The sequence below is a fragment of the Bufo bufo genome, chromosome 1, assembly GCF_905171765.1.
Source record: "Bufo bufo chromosome 1, aBufBuf1.1, whole genome shotgun sequence".
Taxonomy (NCBI): domain Eukaryota; kingdom Metazoa; phylum Chordata; class Amphibia; order Anura; family Bufonidae; genus Bufo; species Bufo bufo.
The window spans coordinates 455,276,799-455,297,563 of NC_053389.1; the positions used below are offsets into that span (position 1 = coordinate 455,276,799).

At 42.3% G+C, this 20,765-nt stretch overlaps 1 protein-coding gene across 1 annotated transcript in view; it reads right to left on the reverse strand.

Moving 5' to 3' along the window:
* The window catches only part of LOC120982817 (ankyrin-3-like), a 279,530-nt gene extending 261,130 nt beyond the window's left edge, over positions 1 to 18,400 (reverse strand). The window contains exons 1-4 of the mRNA XM_040413026.1: positions 18,292 to 18,400; positions 17,810 to 17,976; positions 11,969 to 12,079; positions 3,365 to 3,521 (exon numbers count right to left, since the gene is read on the reverse strand). Coding sequence (XP_040268960.1) covers positions 3,365 to 3,521; positions 11,969 to 12,079; positions 17,810 to 17,976; positions 18,292 to 18,400 — 544 coding nt within the window. The remainder of the gene's footprint in view (positions 1 to 3,364; positions 3,522 to 11,968; positions 12,080 to 17,809; positions 17,977 to 18,291) is intronic.
* Between the last annotated feature and the right edge of the window lie 2,365 nt (positions 18,401 to 20,765).

A 20,765-nucleotide genomic window follows, 5' to 3' on the forward strand; every position in this document is an offset into this window, starting at 1 on the left:
TCCTTCTGCGCCCTGCCGTGTGCCCGTACAGCGGTTTACGACCACATATGGGGTGTTTCTGTAAACTACAGAATCAGGGCCATAAATATTGAGTTTGGTTTGGCTGTTAACCCTTGCTTTGTAACTGTAAAAAAATTATTAAAATGGAAAATCTGCCAAAAATGTGAAATTTTGAAATTGGATCTCTATTTTCCATTAATTCTTGTGGAACACCTAAAGGGTTAACAAAGTTTGTAAAATCAGTTTTGAATACCTTGAGGGGTGTAGTTTATAGAATGGGGTCATTTTTGGGTGGTTTCTATTATGTAAGCCTCGCAAAGTGACTTCAGACCTGAACTGGTCCCTAAAAATTGGGTTTTTGAAAATTTCTGAAAAATTTCAAGATTTGCTTCTAAACTTCTAAGCCTTGTAACATCCCCAAAAAATAGAATATCCTTCCCAAAATGATCCAAACATGAAGTAGACATATGGGGAATGTAAAGTTATAACTATTTTTGGAGGTATTACTATGTATTATAGAAGTAGAGAAATTGAAACTTGGAAATTTGCAATTTTTTTAAAATTTTTGGTAAATTTGGTATTTTTTTTATAAATAAAAAAGATTTTTTTTTACTTCATTTTACCAGTGTCATTAAGTACAATATGTGATGAAAAAACAATCTTAGAATGGCCTCGATAAGTCAAAGCGTTTTAAAGTTATCAGCACTTATAGTGACACTGGTCAGATTTGCAAAAAATGGCCAAGTCCAGAAGGTGAAATAGGGCCGAGTCCTTAAGGGGTTAATAAATAAAAAAGTAGTAAGTATGACTATACAGCAGAAGTCTCATTTTATTTTTATTTTTTATTTTTTCAAAGTAACTGGCCATGCAGCTCTATAGTGTAATGGTTAAGGTTCTTGGCTGAATGCATATGTGGGAAACTACTACTGATGTTTTAGCCATAATATATTTACATATATAATAATATATTATATATTCTAAATATATAATAATATATGTAAATATATTATGGCTAAAAACTTATATATATGTTTAAATTAAATTTAGCCTCTATTTCTGACAGGATTCAAACTCACAACCTTCTACATTACAGCCAAGAATCTTAACCACTACACTATAGAGCAGCATAGACAGTTTAAAAAAAATAATAATAATAATTGACTTCTGCTGTATAGGAAGTATTCTTATACAGCAGAAGTCTCATTTTTCTTTTTTTTAAGTAACTGGCCATGCAGCTCTATTGTGTAGTGGTTAAGATTATTGGCTATAATGTAGAAGGTTGTGAGTTCGAATCCCGCTAGAAACTTTTCAGAAAATGAGGCTAAATTAGGTTTAAATACACTGGGTGTATTTATTGACATAGCTATATATGGAGTCAGAGCAGGGACTCCTAAGCCGAACTAGAGTCCCGACACACTCCTCTCTTCAGAGCAGGGGGTGACTGGTTTAATGCTCAGGTTCTCCCATTGATGTCCATTGTGCTCGGGTGCTCTGTAGAGCACCCGAGCATCAGGACACAAGTACTTTGGTGCTCAACCAACACTAGTCTTTAGCCTTTGAATGTAACCAAAAAAGGTTTCCATTCACTGACAAAAACTGTCAATGAAATCACAATTGGAAAAAGATTGAAAAGATCTTGAAAATAGAAAAAATATAATTGAAAGTTGCTGTATTTTTATAAAAATGGAAATACACTCCTCAACGTTGAAATTGCAACACCAAGAAGGACAAGCCGTAAGGGTATGTAAATTAAGGAAGTAGTAGGAGTCACAAAGATTTGCAAATGATTACATTTTGAACAACCTAGCTCCAATCTGTGTAATGTGGGAGGAGCTTGAAAGCCAGACTAAAAGTTTTTTTTGCCACATGAAACCTCAAAAATTGGATCAAGTCTGGTGGGATGACTGTGCAATACCTTCTGTTTATCATGCCAGTTATTGCCACTTGTCGCAAGCTAAAAGGGACAAAATTCTTGTATGGAGAGAACTTGGTTTATCACACCAGCAGATCGCTACGTTTCTTGGCCAAGATTTCAGCACTGTTCAACTTTGCGTGTCTCGGTGGTTGGGAGAACAACGATGAACTGAAATGACAGCAAAAGGGGCACAGTGATGAAGGATTGTCCATTCTGTATTGCAAGTGAAATTGGAGGTCATATCCCAAGCCTAGTGTCTACACAAACCATCAGAAGGTGTTTGTATGACACTGGACTACAAGCCATACATCCAGCTACAGGTGTTCCTTTGACCAAATGCCACCTCTCTCAAAAGCTATCATAATGCTCAGCAAGATGACAGTGGAGGTCTATCCTCTTCACGGATGAGTCCCTCTTTTGTCTCAAACACAAGCATAGCCGGAGATTGGTCTGGTGACCACGTGGCAACACCATGAAAAGGTTTTCACAAGGGTACATCACATCGGTTCTTCTCACCGGATTATACGGTTGGGTGGCATAAATTACAGTAGATGGGCCCCCTTTATTTCAGGTACACTAACAGTTTGGCATTACATTGAATTGGTTGTGGAACCAGTGGTAGGGCCATTTCTCCAAAGTGTCCCAGGAGACGTTTTTCAACAGGACAAAGCAGGCCATATGTTGCTCATGCTACTCTGATTAGCCTGCATGGCCTAAACATGCTACCATGGCCTGCAGCATTTTTAGATTTGTCTCCCATCAAACACATCTGGAACGTAATTGGTCGGCAAAAAGTTGCTGCCAGTAACAGATCTTGATGATTTCCGTGCATTCAGTGTGGCATAATATTCCCCAGACAACCATTAGTAACCTCATTAATAGCATGCCAAAGCGTATAGCTGTGTGTATTTCTGCACATGGGGCTCATACTCAATACTGAATAAATTAAGATGTGTTTTTCATAATTCCACAACTTTTCCTTCTTGGTGTTGCAGTTTGAATCTTGGAGTGTATACTCCAATATTAGAAAAAATTGCCAAGACTTCCCAGAAAATTCTATATGGCAAGCTGTAGTGTCAGAAACCAATACTGCCTTATCTAATCCCTGTTGTCAGGTGTCAGCGATAGTGTTCTTAGCCAGGTGTCATCTGACAGTTCTATAGTACTGACTTTGGCGCCAAGTTTTAGTAATGTTATGACTTTTCTTAGAAATTTGGTGCACAATAGTACCTGTAGTGGCCAACAAGGACACAAGCAGGGAGCCCAAGAACCACATATAGCTGCTGACCAGGGAGCACTATTGAATGGTGTACAGCTATGAATAGCAAAGTTCAAACCATCTTGTTTAAAGAGGGTCATTACTCAACCTGGTTACTTAAATCTACAAATCAGACATGATTCCAGAATAGTTCATCTGCAGTAATCAGTGAGACAGTCTATACAACATACCTGGGAAGGCTTTCCACACAGCTGAGTCTTGAGATGAATGTTCTTCTAAACTTGGCTGTTCCGTTCTGTTTGTCAGTGCATCTAAACTATCAAGAAGGGAAGAAACTGACCTCAACTTAGGCTGTTGCTTCACTGAAGGTTGAATTTCAGGAGTCCACTGGAATGATAGTGAAATTCGTTAATATGTTGCTCTACTGTCAAAGCAAAAAAGTTGAAATAGATTATTATAGTTTTGTACATGGGTGTTAGGTTCAATCTCTCAGGCTTTCATTGCTCTGTTGCTCTTTTTTCATAGTCCTACTTTATCCTTTAAAATAACTTAACAGGGTTGAAAAAAAATTGTGCTCCCTCCGGGATTTCCTCGTGCGGGGTAAATTACTGACTATGCCAGCCTTTATTGAGAAATTCACCCCCCCAGCTTGTGAACAATTCAATGTCCGGAGAGTATTCTCCTTCCTTCATTCCCTGAAGACTAGCCTCCACAAAATTGAATATACACCTTTTGAAAGACTAATGTCCTTCTCTCTATATAAACAGGGTCTACTATCCCAGATATATTCTATCCTCACTGCGCCTCCAGAGGACACTAAACTCCGCTATATGTTGGAGTGGGAGGCGGATCTGTCGGAAGAATCAAGCGTATCTAGATGGCATCAGCGCTCCCAGACATTAACCAAAGGGTCATGGCAAACTACTTTGGCAGAGACCTCTATTAAAATACTCCACCGGACGTATTTAGTGACGGCCAAATTACATCACTTTTATCCAGAGGTCCCCTCTACTTGCTTTCGGGGGTGTGATGAGGAGGGCACGATGCTCCATACCTGGTGGACTTGCCCTGTGGCGTCCAGGTTATGGGGTCGCATCTGTGACTTGCTCTCATCTTTGCTGGGGTGCGCCCTCCTCCCCGCACCCTCGGTCTTGCTACTTGGCGACAAACCGCCGAAATTAACAAATGCCAAATTCAAATTGACCCAATTTATCCTGCTTGCAGCTAGAATCCACATTGCCTCTCAGTGGCGATCCTTGTCATTGAGCTATCAAGCAGTGATTGATAGAGTCAACAAGATTTACCAATCTGAAAGGATGTCGGCTATCCGCTCAGATACATTTGCTTTGTTTGAAAGAGTCTGGGAGCCCTGGTCGTCCTCTTCGCACTCTATTGATCTCTCCCTCTATCGTGGGCTCTGATAATTATCATGGATGTATTGTGCACTGAGTTGTGGTTATGCAGTTATAAACCCTCTTATTCCTGATCACCTCCTGACACCAGACCTATGTACCCTGTAGCTATAGTTCTATTACCCCTGATTTCCTGATGCTTTCTTTTTTATTTAAGTCTTATTTTATGTATGTCTTTTTGTTTTTTATTTTATTTGTTTGGAATGTCCAAATAATTGGACCCTAAGTCCTTTGTATTAAGTACATTATTCTGTACACTTTATTGTTGTGAAAACCTAATAAATACCATTGAAACATAAAATAACTTAACAGACCCATTATAGGTCAATGTTACCTACCAGGATTGTTAGAGACAGTGGATGTGGACCCACAGTTCCACCTAACTGGTTTGGCTTTGCTATTTTTAAAAGTGCTGTCTGGCAGTATGCTGCTTTTTTACCATTTAGCCCCTATACAGGGATATGGCCTTTGTTGCAGGGGAGCCACCAGGGATCAGACAATAATCAGTCACAAACAGGCCAAAGTCAGGGCAGGCAGGGTTCATGCATATTCATAAAACAATCCAAGGTCAGGACAGACAGCAGAGAGTCAATACAATAACCAGGCAGCAGAGAGAAAGTCGTTAAGCAGGCTGAGTTCGCCACACGGACAGACTAACAGTAAGGCAGAGATTTGTAGTAATTGGACACAGGTCCTTTAAAAGTCAGGAGGCATGCATATGCTCTAAGGGAACTAGAAAGAGGCCTAGCAGACTGGTGCTGGTTGCAGTCTCCAGCGAGGGATACTGAACTACAGCGGCCATCCCTGCTACAAGAAGACAGAGTAGGGTTAATGAGGATCAGCTGCTGAGATAGGTGAGTGATGCTGCACATTTGACCACTGCTGTCCTTCCATTCACCGCCGTGTCAAGGATACATCAGGATCTTTTAGAAAAAGCTAAACATGGATCTGTCATGGCTCCTGTAAAACTGTAAGCCATGACACCAATGTGAAAATAACATAATTCATTACTTACTGGTGAGCTCCGTGGCCTCTTCATAGGACAGTGACATCACGTTAATCTGTCACATAGCCTTGGCCAGTGATGGCTAACCTCTGGCACTCCAGCTGTGGTGAAACTACGACTACCAGCATGCTCAATTCATGTCTCTGAAATTCTTAGAACAGACAAGCAAGTGTACATCTTGGGAGTTGCAGTTTTACCACGTGTGCCAGAGGTTAGCCATCACAGGCCTAGGCGCAGCTCAGTCCCATTGAAAGTGAATAGGACTGATCTACAATACCAAGCACAGCTGCGATCCAATGGATGGCACTGTGCTTGGTTAGCTGTGAGAAGGCCGCAGTGTTCAAAGGAGCATCGTGGCCTCCTCAAGCAGCTGATCAGTGGGAGTGCCAGGAGTCAAAACCCTCGATGATCTGATGTTGATGACCTATCCTGTGGATAGTAAATTAATGTATCCCAGCCTTTGTCAAGCCTATCCTGTGGATAGATCATCAATATTAAATATGTGGACAACCGCTTTAACTGTATGTTATTTGGCTTTAATTGGTACTTCTTGTTTCCATATTTTTTCAGTTTACCTCAATTCAACTCACATTGGTCTTTCTGTAAAGATGGTACTTACTTAAAGGGAACCTGTCACCTGGATTTTGGGTATAGAGCTGAGGACATGGGTTGCTAGATGGCCGCTAGCACATCCGCAATACCCAGTCCCCATAGCTCTGTGTGCTTTTATTGTGTAAAAAAAAACGATTTGATACATATGCAAATTAACCTGAGATGAGTCAGGGCTTGAAAATATGACTCTTCTCTGGTCACACAAGTAAGATATGACTTCTTTTACGTTAATTTGCATAAAAGGCGGGATGTACAAAAATGCATAATACTTATTGAATTCGTCTGCAAATGAAATTAAAAGTGTAATTTATATGTTTAGGGTAACACAATGAACATTTAGAAACGCTCAGTGAGGGTAGCATAGTAGAGGTGACAGGTTCCCTTTAACCACCTCCGGACCGCCTAACGCAGGATCGCGTTCCGGAGCCGGCAGCCCTGCGCAGAGTCACGCATATATGCGTCATCTCGCGAGATGCGAGATTTCCTGTGAACGTGCGCACACAGGCGCGCGCGTTCACAGGATCGGAAGGTAAGCGAGTGGATCTCCAGCCTGCCAGCGGCGATCGTTCGCTGGCAGGCTGGAAATGCGATTTTTTTAACCCCTAACAGGTATATTAGACGCTGTTTTGATAACAGCGTCTTATACCTGCTACCTGGTCCTCTGGTGGTCCCTTTTGTTTGGATCGACCACCAGAGGACACAGGTAGCTCAGTAAAGTAGCACCAAACACCACTACACTACACTACACCCCCCCCCCCGTCACTTATTAACCCCTTATTCACCCCTGATCACCCCTGATCACCCCATATAGACTCCCTGATCACCCCCCTGTCATTGATCACCCCCGTCATTGATCATCCCCCTGTAAGGCTCCATTCAGATGTCCGTATGATTTTTACGGATCCACTGATATATGGATCGGATCCGCAAAACGCATACAGACGTCTGAATGGAGCCTTACAGGGGGGTGATCAATGACGGGGGTGATCACCCTATATAGACTCCCTGATCACCCCCCTGTCATTGATCACCCCCCTGTAAGGCTGCATTCAGATGTCCGTATGTTTTTTACGGATCCACGGATACATGGATCGGATCCGCAAAACACATACAGGCGTCTGAATGGAGCCTTACAGGGGGGTGATCACCCCATATAGACTCCCTGATCACCCCCCTGTCATTGATCACCCCCTTGTAAGGCTGCATTCAGACGTCCGTATGATTTTTACGGATCCACTGATACATGGATCGGATCCGCAAAACACATACGGACGTCTGAATGGAGCCTTACAGGGGGGTGATCAATGATGGAGGGTGATCACCCCATATAGACTCCCTGATCACCCCCCTGTCATTGATTTGATCACCCCCCTGTCATTGATCACCCCCCTGTAAGGCTGCATTCAGATGTCCGTATGATTTTTACGGATCCACTGATACATGGATCGGATCCGAAAAACACATACGGACATCTGAATGGAGCCTTATAGGGGGGTGATCAATGACAGAGGGGTGATCACCCCATATAAACTCCCTGATCACCCCCCTGTCATTGATCACCCCCCTGTCATTGATCAACCCCCTGTAAGGCTGCATTCAGATGTCCGTATGATTTTTACGGATCCACTGATACATGGATCGGATCCGCAAAACACATACGGACATCTGAATGGAGCCTTATAGGGGGGGTGATCAATGACAGAGGGGTGATCACCCCATATAGACTCCCTGATCACCCCCTTGTCATTGATCACCCCCCTGTAAGGCTGCATTCAGATGTCCGTATGATTTTTACGGATCCACTGATACATGGATCGGATCCGCAAAACACATACGGACATCTGAATGGAGCCTTATAGGGGGGTGATCAATGACAGAGGGGTGATCACCCCATATAGACTCCCTGATCACCCCCCTGTCATTGATCACCCCCCTGTAAAGCTGCATTCAGATGTCCGTATGATTTTTACGGATCCACTGATACATGGATCGGATCCGCAAAACACATACGGACATCTGAATGGAGCCTTATAGGGGGGTGATCAATGACAGAGGGGTGATCACCCCATATAGACTCCCTGATCACCCCCCTGTCATTGATCACCCCCCTGTAAGGCTCCATTCAGACATTTTTTTGGCCCAAGTTAGCGGAAATTTATTTATTTTTTCTTACAAAGTCTCATATTCCACTAACTTGTGTCAAAAAATAAAATCTCACATGAACTCACCATACCCCTCACGGAACCCCACATGTGACCCCATTTCGGAAAGAAGACACCCCAAGGTATTCGCTGAGGGGCATATGGAGTCCATGAAAGATTGAAATTTTTGTCCCAAGTTAGCGGAAAGGGAGACTTTGTGAGAAAAAAAAATAAAAAATCAATTTCCGCTAACTTGTGCCAAAATTTTTTTTTTTCTATGAACTCGCCATGCCCCTCATTGAATACCTTGGGGTGTCTTCTTTCCAAAATGGGGTCACATGTGGGGTATTTATACTGCCCTGGCTTTTTAGGAGCCCTAAAGCGTGAGAAGAAGTCTGGGATCCAAATGTCTAAAAATGCCCTCATAAATGGAATGTGGGCCCCTTTGCACACCTAGGCTGCAAAAAAGTGTCACACATCTGGTATCGCCGTACTCAGGAGAAGTTGGGCAATGTGTTTTGGGGTGTCATTTTACATATACCCATGCTGGGTGAGATAAATATCTTGGTCAAATGCCAACTTTGTATAAAAAATGGGAAAAGTTGTCTTTTGCCGAGATATTTCTCTCACCCAGCATGAGTATATGTAAAAAGACACCCCAAAACACATTGCCCAACTTCTCCTGAATACGGCGATACACATGCTGGGTGAGAGAAATATCTTGGCAAAAGACAACTTTTCCCATTTTTTTATACAAAGTTGGCATTTGACCAAGATATTTATCTCACCCAGCATGGGTATATGTAAAATGACACCCCAAAACACATTGCCCAACTTCTCCTGAGTACGGAGATACCACATGTGTGACACTTTTTTGCAGCCTAGGTGGGCAAAGGGGCCCACATTCCAAAGAGCACCTTTCGGATTTCACCGGCCATTTTTTACAGATTTTGATTTCAAACTACTTACCACACATTTGGGCCCCTAGAATGCCAGGGCAGTATAACTACCCCACAAGTGACCCCATTTTGGAAAGAAGACACCCCAAGGTATTCGCTGATGGGCATAGTGAGTTCATAGAAGTTTTTATTTTTTGTCACAAGTTAGTGGAATATGAGACTTTGTAAGAAAAAAAAAATTAAATTTATCATTTTCCGCTAACTTGTGACAAAAAATAAAAAGTTCTATGAACTCACTATGCCCATCAGCGAATACCTTAGGGTGTCTACTTTCCGAAATGGGGTCATTTGTGGGGTGTTTGTACTGTCTGGCCATTGTAGAACCTCAGGAAACATGACAGGTGCTCAGAAAGTCAGAGCTGCTTCAAAAAGCGGAAATTCACATTTTTGTACCATAGTTTGTAAACGCTATAACTTTTACCCAAACCATTTTTTTTTTACCCAAACATTTTTTTTTTATCAAAGACATGTAGAACAATAAATTTAGAGCAAAATTTATATATGGATGTAGTTTTTTTTGCAAAATTTGACAACTGAAAGTGAAAAATGACATTTTTTTGCAAAAAAATCGTTAAATTTCGATTAATAACAAAAAAAGTAAAAATGTCAGCAGCAACGAAATACCACCAAATGAAAGCTCTATTAGTGAGAAGAAAAGGAGGTAAAATTAATTTGGGTGGTAAGTTGCATGACCGAGCACTAAACGGTGAAAGTAGGGTAGGTCAGAAGTGTAAAAAGTGGCCTGGTCATTAAGGGTGTTTAAGCTATGGGGGCTGAGGTGGTTAAAGAGGACCTTTCACCACTCATGACATGTCTTTTTTAATTACTTCATGTATTACCCATATAATAACAATTCTGGAGCCTCTATTCTTATGGCTCTATGTTGTGCCATCCCTTTATTATTTCTACTAGAAGTTATTAATGAATTGCTATTAGCCTTCAGTAAGGGTACGGAGGGGAGGTAACCAGTTAAAGGGGTTGTCCGAGATCATAATTATTTTTTAAAAACAGTTTACTCACTATTACTAGCCGAGTCAAGGTTCCCCAGATGTATTTAGGTCGTTTTTACACTGCTGCATGGCTCCTACGGTCCCCAACAGATTGTTGACATAGTTGTTTATCTGTGCGATCACTTCCTGCCGCACTGCACTGTGGGTCCCAGCGCAGCACGGCATCTCCCACTTTCTACAGTCTAACATCTCGTCCCTGCACCCGCCCCCCTCATATCGTCCACTCCTCCATCTATCCGCCCCCTTATAGAAAGCTGCATGACCGGTGACGTCCCCGGACTGGAGGGGCGTGGCTTAGCGCTATGTCAGCCAGCCTTGTTACCGCCCCTTCTTCAACTCTGCATAATTACTTAGCGCTAAGCCACGCCCCTCCAGTCCGGTGACGTCACCGGCAGCCTAAGTAATTATGCAGAGTTGAAGAAGGGGCGGTAACAAGGCTGGCCGACATAGCGCTAAGCCACGCCCCTCCAGTCCGGTGACGTCACCGGCAGCCTATGTCGGCCAGCCTTGTTACTGCCCCTTCTTCAACTCTGCATAATTACTTAGGCTGCCGGTGACGTCACCGGGCTCCCTGAGCAGCTGGAAGAAGAGGCTGCGATCGCCTGCAAGGGACCCGGTACGTCACCGGGTCTAAGAAAACAAACACTTCCGGCTAATAATTTCATATATGAAAACTGGGCTTCACAAATATCTGTCAAGGGTAGGACATGCATGTATGTAATATGTATGTCACTATAGTACTATTGCAACCATGTCCCCAATCTCGGACAACCCCTTTAAGATAGAACATGTTCTATTCTTGTCTATTTTGTGGAGAAGGATAGGACATTTCTATTGAAGTGATAAAAAAAATGGCAGCATGCAAAGCACTAACGTCAGTGTGCATGAGCCCTTAAGGGGAAAATTCACACATAGCGGTTGAGATGCAGTTAAAACTGCATTGAAAAAAACCCTGGCTTTCAATGCAGTTTCGTTGTTTGCAGATAAAACATGTTATACAGTATGTGTTTCACGTAAAAAAATGCATCTGCATCAAAAACCACAGCAAAAATGTGCAGTATTTCTCATGTAGTTGCAACAGCATCTCAACCTCTACATGTGAATAAATCCTTAACAATATCTGTTTGGATTGGGTTAGTGGAGCATACAACAGGAAATGTAATGTTTTCATGCTGATATTTTTTCTTTTCCACTGTTTACCCTTTGCATTTTGTACGCAGATTTTTTAAAATTGAAAACTGGGAATAGATCCAAAAGAATAGTTATACGGGGTCATTTATCAAACTGATGTAAAGTAGAACTGACTTAGTTGCCCATAGCAACCAATCAGATTCCACCATTTATTTTCCAAAGGAGCTGTCAAAAATGAAAGGTGGAATCTGATTAGTTGCTATTGGTAACTAAACCAGTTCTACTTTACACCAGTTTGATAAATGACCCCAATAGTCCTCAGTACTCTACTGAAAGTTCTGACTTTTAAAAGGAAGAAAGGAAAGAAAGAAATGCAGAGGAGGGGGGGGGGGGGAGGAAGGAAGTTCCAAGGTGTGAATCTTGGGACATGACATGACCAGACAAACAATGTTTGACTGCATTTATTGTTTATGATGATAATTAATGTAATTCATGTAAAGCAGTATTGAGAATCTGGTGGTTTACTTGCTTACTTTAAGATTAGGAGACAGCGTTTTGAGTACCTTAAAAGGAACAGAGCAAACAACTTTGTCATCAAGGTGCATCAGTTGACTTGAACGTTCCCAAGTGAAGAGGAGATCATGTGACACCAGCTTCAACAATAAATTCAGTACCTGAGACATATACGGTAGATATTTCAGAACAAAATAATCAACTACCATTAACGAAGAAAAATTTAAAATTCCAACAACGCGTTTTCTAAGATTACAGCAATGTGTTTCTGGTGCAGCAAGCCTACAAGATCTTGGAGAACCAGTTTTAACTCATTTAACCCATTTTTACCTTAAATGTATGCCTCTGGTCACTATAGTGTTCTGTTGTCAAAAAATCTGTTTAACATATAAATTTTTACTGGACTCTGCAGGACTGAAAGACATAGTATACTATGCTTTTGCATCCTTATGTTCCTAATGTACAGTATATGTTTAGGGTAAGTGAAAAATGTCATGTGAACACAGTCACATAGCTGGAATGCAGCAACGACATCTACAGGGCCTTCCATTATCTGGCTATGCTTTTATACAGAGGCATTAAATGTTTTTTTGCTGTCTGATTATGTATGCATCTGCAGCAAACCCTTGAGGAGCCGAGGCAGAGGATGGGAGTCGCAGTGGCTTTGACTAGAATATGTCACAGTGGATTCCCTCAGGGCCGGTGCAGTGAGAGGAGGACAAATCCTTTTCTTCCCTCGGGGGAACCCCCTGTAGTTTGGGGCCCTGCCTGATGTTAGTTTGGGGTGCTCTTGATGTTGGTGGTTATATGGGTGCAAGGCAGGGTATGTAGAGCATGCAATAGCCAGCACATGGTAATGTACTGTAGGAGTCAGTAAACCAGACCAGCCTAAACAGAACAAACATCTCTCTTTACTGTTACACAAAATGGGAGCTGTAGCACATCCAACAACAAGGACACACAGTCTCATCTGTACACAGTACAACTCCTTCACCAGATGGTAATGTATGACTCTTGGCAAAGCTGGATTTATGGCCCTCTTAGTACACTATCTTGCTAAAGCCTCTCTTTCAGTAGAATCTATGGCAGGTGACTGTACTTTTGCAATTATACCTGTGATGCTTACCGAGGCATACAGGTTGAATGATACGACTAGCCGGGTTGTTCCTTAAGTGTGTCAGGTGTCCTAACTGTAATCCCTCCATGGCAGTAAAGTCTGTACTGCCCTCAGCGGCGGTTACCTTTCTGGCTGACTTTTCTCTTTAATCTCTCCTGCTGTAGATCCAGCAGCAAACAAACAGAGATCTGTCAGTCTCTGGAACCTGAACCCAAGAAGAGGGTGCACATGGAATCTGCTTCTTCTCCCTCCCAACCCCCTCCTAAGAAATAACAGAACACTCTAGAGCTAGGGGTGGAGTCAGCCACAAATTAGTAACCTCCTGCAAAGGGCTATGCCAGAACTAGTCACCTAAATCACCACACAGAACCATGCTGGAAGTATACAAGGCATCAATTATACATGACACAACATTTCACCACACTAAAGAACAGACCATTTGCAGATACCCCCTGTACTGCCCAAACTGTGACATTACAGATTTATTGTGCATGAGAAGCATTGCATGAGGCCTAATATAAATGATTAAATTATAGGTCTTGAATCTTCATTGTCCACCACCATTTTTGTCCAACTCTCAGTTATTAATAAAGAACTTTTAAATAAAGAACATACTGTATAACAGTATTTCCTGTATATACCAAACTTGAAAAGTCAGATTATTACCCATACTGGATTAAGTTACGATAGCAATACGCTTACTATGGAGCATAAACTATAAACCAAGGTAGTCTTACTGTTTTATTATGTTGGCCAAATTAAATTTTGTTTGAAAGATGTGAAATTTCCTAAGTGTTAATGGTAGTTTACTGTATATGAAGCCTATTTATTTTCCGATCTAACGTCATTGTAACACATCAATGTATCAAAGGCAAGGTTTTCTGCATGGATATGAGGAATCGTTCTTCCTCTTCTATTTTATCATTATTATTCCACTTTTCATGAATGGAAGCAGGCAAGCAGGAAACCCTCACCCCATGAAATCTCAAAAAAATTCTTGGTTAATATAAATGTGATGATGGGGCCCACCGAGTTAGGGGAGATTAATGAGACGCATACAGCATCTTGTGAAGTGTATGCTGTTCTGTGACTTCAATTTACTGGACTCATGGGATTTCTTGCCAGAAAAATAATTTATGCTGCAAGTATTGAGTGCAAAATGGTTTCGATCATAGAGTTCCTGTGTTCCCTTGGTGACAAACAAAGCACATTTCCTATGAAAATTTGCACAGAACCTATATATAATTATATTTTTCCTTATGAGGTAAACATAATCAGTGCATGTAGTAAAGCTACAAGGGGAAATGCCTCAAATTTCATGACTTTCTTCAGAGGTTTAGCTAGGCTTTAATGCACCAGGGGAAAGGATTCAGTACAGCGTCCCCACCCACATACTTACCAGTCAATTATATTAGATCAGAAAGAGTGCTCTGTGACAATTTTTTTTATACTAAGCCACACCTATTTGTAAATGACCCCCAAAATGTATACCTGATAAAATCTAGCAGAGGGTATACGATGGTACCAATAAACATTGTGATAAATTAAAGAACCAACTGGTCCTACTGCATCCAGGGTTTCGCTAGCGTGTCCCCTCACAGTAGTAATATCCGCATTGTGCCTGCTCACAATAGTTATGGCCACATTGTGCCCCCTCACAGTAGTTATACCCACATTGTGCCCCCTCACAGTAGTTATGCCCACAATGTGCCTCCTCATAGCAGTTATGGCCACATTGTGCCTCCCTCACAGTAGTTATGCCCACATTATGCCCCTCACAGAAGTTATGCTCACACTATGCACCCTCACAGTAGAAATGCCGACATTATGCCCCCTTCACAGAAGTAATGCCCACATTGTGCCCCCTCACAGTAGTTATGCCCACATTATGCCCCTCACAGTAGTTATGCTCACACTATGCACCCTCACAGAAGTAATGCCCACATTGCGCCCCCTTGCAGTAGTTATGTCTACTTTTTCCCTCCTCACAGTAGTAATGCCCACATTTTGCTGCTTTCAGTAGTACCCCTTCCAACTTCAATAATAAAGGGGGGGGGGGGAAACACAACTACTTGTTTCACTAATGATCGCGCACATCTGGTGTTCCCTAGAAGCAGCACAAGTCTGTGGCATTGACCACATTGACTTAGGTATGCGCGGCGGTAACTTAATGAAACGGTTGGCCCAATTAGAAACAAAGTGGATTTGGACCTTGGATACTAAACAACCAAAGGGCCTCAATGATGCCCTGTCGAGTGCCCCTTTCCTACAGTGAACATGTAATTTTACATTTTTACTAACAAAAATGTTTTATACATTTTTGTTTTTTAATTTTTTTTTCCTTAGATAGGATCTCATGTTCATAAGTATGTTTTATGTATCTTCCCACTGGTGAGTCCCGCTATTAATAATGTTTCTCTATCATAGGTTATTAGATTTATTTCCACGCTCTCCACAAGTATCTTGAGCATGCTCTATTGGACTATCTACGTCATCAATGATACAATCTGAAGGATCGAAATGTCACTTCACGTCTTTTTCTTTCTTGTGTTTTTACATTATTATTTCTTACAGTTTATGAATGACATATATGTATTGTTCCCTCAGGTTCATATATGTATGTCACACATGTGTACTTTTTTCACCTATTGATTGTTTTCTTTCTCACCCACCAATAATATTTTGTACTTTGCACAATGCACTTACCTAGTACATCAATAACTCCCCCTTTTTTTGCACTTTGGGTTTGGTTGTGACTCCCGGCCATACAGTCTCCCTTTATTGGGTCCCGTTTTGGGGTGTTGCCCTGTCGGGAGACTGCGTGGCCGTGACTCATTTCACCTCATCCAATTTTTTACAAATTTGCACAATGCATTTATAAGTATATTAGTAATATTCTTCTTGTGCTCGGTTTTGACTCCCTGACATGCACTCTCCCCCCATTGGGCAACCTATGTGGGTTGCCGCACTGTTGGGAGATTGTATCGCTGTGATTCACCTTACCCAGTCCAATTCCTCACTTTGTTTATTATGTTGTGCATATTGCACTACTATATATATATATAATTGCACTATCAATCTTGATATATGTAATTCCACTTGTTGAGGTTATGACTCGCGGCCATGGACTCTCCTTGTGTGGGTATCCGCTATAGGTTACCACCTTTTTGGGGAGACTATGTAGCCGCCACTCATTTTACCTCATCAAATCTTCATCCCTTTATTGTTTTTCTTATGCACCTAATGTGTATCACATTTTTATGAATATACAGGTGCATTATTTTGTGCTTACACACTCACTTGTTTACACTTCGTGACGTGCCTACCTGTGTCCTCCCTTTTGGATGACGTTTGAACCATTGGAGAAACATGTGATTGTAACTCACGATCATGTGATCTGCCTGCATGACCTTGTTGGTTGTAATACTGACTATTACGTGACCGCTGAGTATCTCGCGAGACCATGACGTTTATTACGTCACGGAAGGTCCTTGAGCAATAGACGTAGTTGTAATATCGGCTACCATATGACCTTCGAACATCCCGCGAGACTATGACGTTTTTGACGTCACGGAAGGTCCTTGAGTGAATAGGCGCAGCTGCACCTGCGCGATTGGCCACCGCGCGGTTCACCTGTGCCTCAGAACTCACGTGTCCGATTAATGGACCCTGATTGGCGGAACACCTGTTTAAGAGGGACTACTCCAGTGGGAAGACTGTACCCCCAGAGGAAGGTTTCAAATCGAAACGCGCGTCGGGGTGTGCAGTCTTCCTGTGGACTTACCATCATTTTACATACGGTATGTGACCTCATTCCTGTTCACCTGCTTACCTGTTAAACTTCTGCGGTTGTGTTGTGTTTTTTGATCAAACACTCATTATGTGTTTTTTCTTGTAAATTGTTACGTGACTTGCACATGCACTTTATTTACCCGCTTAGATTACTTGAATAGGTATATATTTATATGTATTTAGGGACCCACATTGAAGGGTTATTTCTCCTCTTCTTTGCTTATATATATATAAGCTTGCACTTGCACTTTATATTTGACGAGATCATGTGTACTCTTACCAATAGTGGGTATCCCTTTAACATATATTTTACATGGTAACTTTGCCTCATTTAGATATATCCATACTCGGGTCACTTCTGTCTTTTTACCCTTTTTGTACTCTACCAACTCTCCCAGGATTGTGCTGCACTTTGTGCATTTGTCTGTTATCTCTATGTATGCTTTTAATCATGTACCCAAATAAAACAATATTTTTATAGTTTATCAGCTTTCAGTGTTCTTTTGTAGGTTTTCAACGTGGTAACACACATCACGCTGCTGGGCTGTGTAGGAGGCTTATTCCCAGGCCTGCACCGCTCCTCCTACACAGCCCAGCATTGCCATGTGTGGCCTGCTGGGGAACGGCGCAGCTCAGCTGAACTGTGAATCAGGGAGCGGACAGCTCCCTCCTTCACCAATGTCTGAGGTGAGAGAACCCCTTTAAGTATATTTAGTGGCAAGTGATTAACTCCAAAGTCACCTACAAATGGCGTTGTCTCCTGCAGGACCTTCAGCCAATTACTGTGAGAGCCTGGGTAAACTGGAATATCCTCTATTATCCTCTTATATCCTCTATTACATCTATTATTATTTATGGTGAGCCAGTAAAGACCCATGGCAGCAAAAGGGTTTTAGAAAACATGGATTAAGTCTAGTCCATCTTAAAATACCATAGTCTAATATAGTCTATGATAGGAAAGGCAGCTATGTCATTTACATACATGCTCTGGCTTCTGAAGTGCAATGCTCTTGCAATCAATGGAGGCGTTTTTTGGTAACACGTCATAATTTTTCATCTCTGTCACAAACCATTCCACTCTGGTAATTATCTGTTGTTGAGTGAGTCCATCAAAACTATCAAATCTTCTTAACGACTTCCCAGTGAAACCTTAGCAAGACAAGGAAAACATGTTAGTGGGATTTGCATAATCAAAGTCATCAAAACATAAATCATTGGAATTTACCAACAAAAATAAAAATTGCCACTTAGAGATTACAAGAAGAATGTTACTTCCACCAAATTTGCAGCCTCATAGTCAATGATTACAAGTATTTGCAGCCTCATAGTCAATGATTACAAGTAGATCTGAATGTTTTATCAGTAGCTTTATTGCATTTGATAAATATATGTGTATGCAAATAGGTGAATATTAGTAACCACTTCTTCATCCTTCATATACTTATGTACGCCCCAGATACTTACTCCATATTACATTTATTGAAAAAGGTCTCTCATGACAGAAACGTCTACTAACATATCGCAGCTTTACTGGACAACATACGGCGTCATCAAATTCTCGAAACTGGGGCATTTATGCCCGATTGGGGCAATTCATTGTGATTCAATTATCTATTTTGCCTTAATTATTTTTATATTTTTGGCACTTTATTCACATTTTGGATTGTTTGTACCACAATAAATCCACTTGGCATATTTGAAACCTCCTGAGTGTGCATGGTTTCCTCTACCAATATATAAGGGCCTTGAGTCGTATACCGCAGCATCTTATCCAATAACGCAGGTGTGCACATTCCTTTTTCTCACTATTCCAACAAAGATGGCAGATTTCTAAACTGTATTTCTAAACTACATAGTCAACACCAAATAAATCATAATGCTATGTCCACCTGCCTAATATTGTCCCTTATGCCACCAAATCTGGTTAAGGCATGGACCCCACAATAATGAAAATGTCCTGTTATACCTGGCACCAAGATGTTAGCAGAAGACCTATTAAAGGGCATCTGTCAGCAGATCTGTACCGATGAAACTGGCTGACCTGTTACATGTGCGCTTGGCAGCTGAAGACATCTGTGTTGGTCCCATATTCATATGTGCCTGCATTGCTGAGAAAAATTATGTTTTCATATGCAAATGAGCCTCTAGGAGCAACGGGGGCATTGCCATTACTCCTAGAGGTGCAGCTTTCTCAGCAAATCCTGAGTCCTCTCTACTATAATTGAATGGCCAGGCATGATGATGTTTTTACTGCCTGACCCTGTCAATCAAATTGGAGAGTAGGTTTATGTGACCTGCACTCAAATAGTCAGTTGTGGGTGCTCATAGAGGGCTCGAGAGTCAAAACATCAAGTGTGAAGAATCTTCAATCATTTGGCACTCCAAATGTTTTTCTGATGCTTTATTCAGTCTAATGTATTATACAAGTATCCAATTTGCCATTTTTTGTCACTTCAACTACCCAATAATTTTTTAATAAAACGTGATCAAAAAGTCTCACACACTTAAAATTTGTATCACTGAAAAGAACAGATCGCCACGCAAAATATGAGCCCTCACACAGCCTCGTACACATAGCTACAAAAAAGTTATAGGGGTCAGAATATGGTTATGAAAAAATTAATATTTTTCCTCAAAGGTTTTAATTTTTTTTCAGTATTAAAACGCAAGAAAAATTATACAAGTGTGGTATCGTTGGAAACGTACTGACCTGGAGAATGAAGATAACAGGTTTTACCGCATAGTGTATGTAACGGAACGCCTAGCACCCCGACCGGGTACCTCCGTTGATAGTTGCTCCTAGTGCTTTCCGAGGACTCCAAGCACTCCACTTGACACCATACGCACTGCAGACCCCACGAACCGCCGAAGCTTGGTTGAGGTCTCACCGTCTCCTACCCACCCTGGACCTACGACAAGGCTCCAGGCTCCAGTGGGTGAACCTCTCCTAAAACCAGAGAGCAGGAACAGCTCTTAAAAGAGCTAGTAGTTATAGCCAGGGGAGTATAGCAAATCTCCCAGCGTATAGAAATCCCCCAGTGTTGATCAGTTACCCAAACACCAGCCTCAACATGATGAAGGATAAAACAGGCACACTTTATTGAGGGCTACCCGCCCGTATTTATGCAGGTCCCCATCTGGTGGACACACCCCTAAGGGACTAGAAGGAAGACTGTGACACAGGACAGATACGTAGCACTCAGGATACACAGACACAACACATCCCCACAATGCATCATGGTTTCCTCTTCTCTGCCCTGGAGACACCCGAGGAGAATTTCCTCTGTATGTCCCCAGCTGTTGAGGGGGCATCTGCTACTCCTTGCTTCCTTGTTGCTCTCTAGCTTGGAGCTGTAGGTACTTGGTGGGCAGAGGCTGACTGCGCTCTGCCCCGATGCCAGCTCTTCCGCTCGGGTAGCCTGTGGGAAGTCCGGCTCTGGAGAAGAGGATAGGGGAGGGCTGAGGCCAACTGCGCTCTGCCCAGATGCCAGCGCTTCCGCTGGGGTAGCCTGTGGAAAGTCAGCCTCTGGAGAAGAGGATAGAGGAGGGCAGAGGCCAACTGCGCTCTGCCCAGATGCCAGCTCTTCCGCTGGGGTAGCCTGTGGGATGTCCGGCTCTGGAGAAGAGGATAGGGGAGGGCAGAGGCTGACTGCGCTCTGCCCAGATGCCAGATCTTCTGCTGGGGTAGCCTGTGGGGAGTCAGGCTCTGGATAAGAGGATAGGGGAGGCCAGAGGCCGATTGCGCTCTGCCCAGATGCCAGCTCTTCTGCTGGGATGTGGTCAGGGAATCCTATCCCCAGGACCTTGTTGCCGATCGGCTTTGGAGAAGAGGATAGGGGAGGGCAGAGGCTGACTGCGCTCTGCCCAGATGCCAGCTCTTCTGCTGGGGTAGCCTGTGGGGAGTCAGGCTCTGGATAAGAGGATAGGGGAGGCCAGAG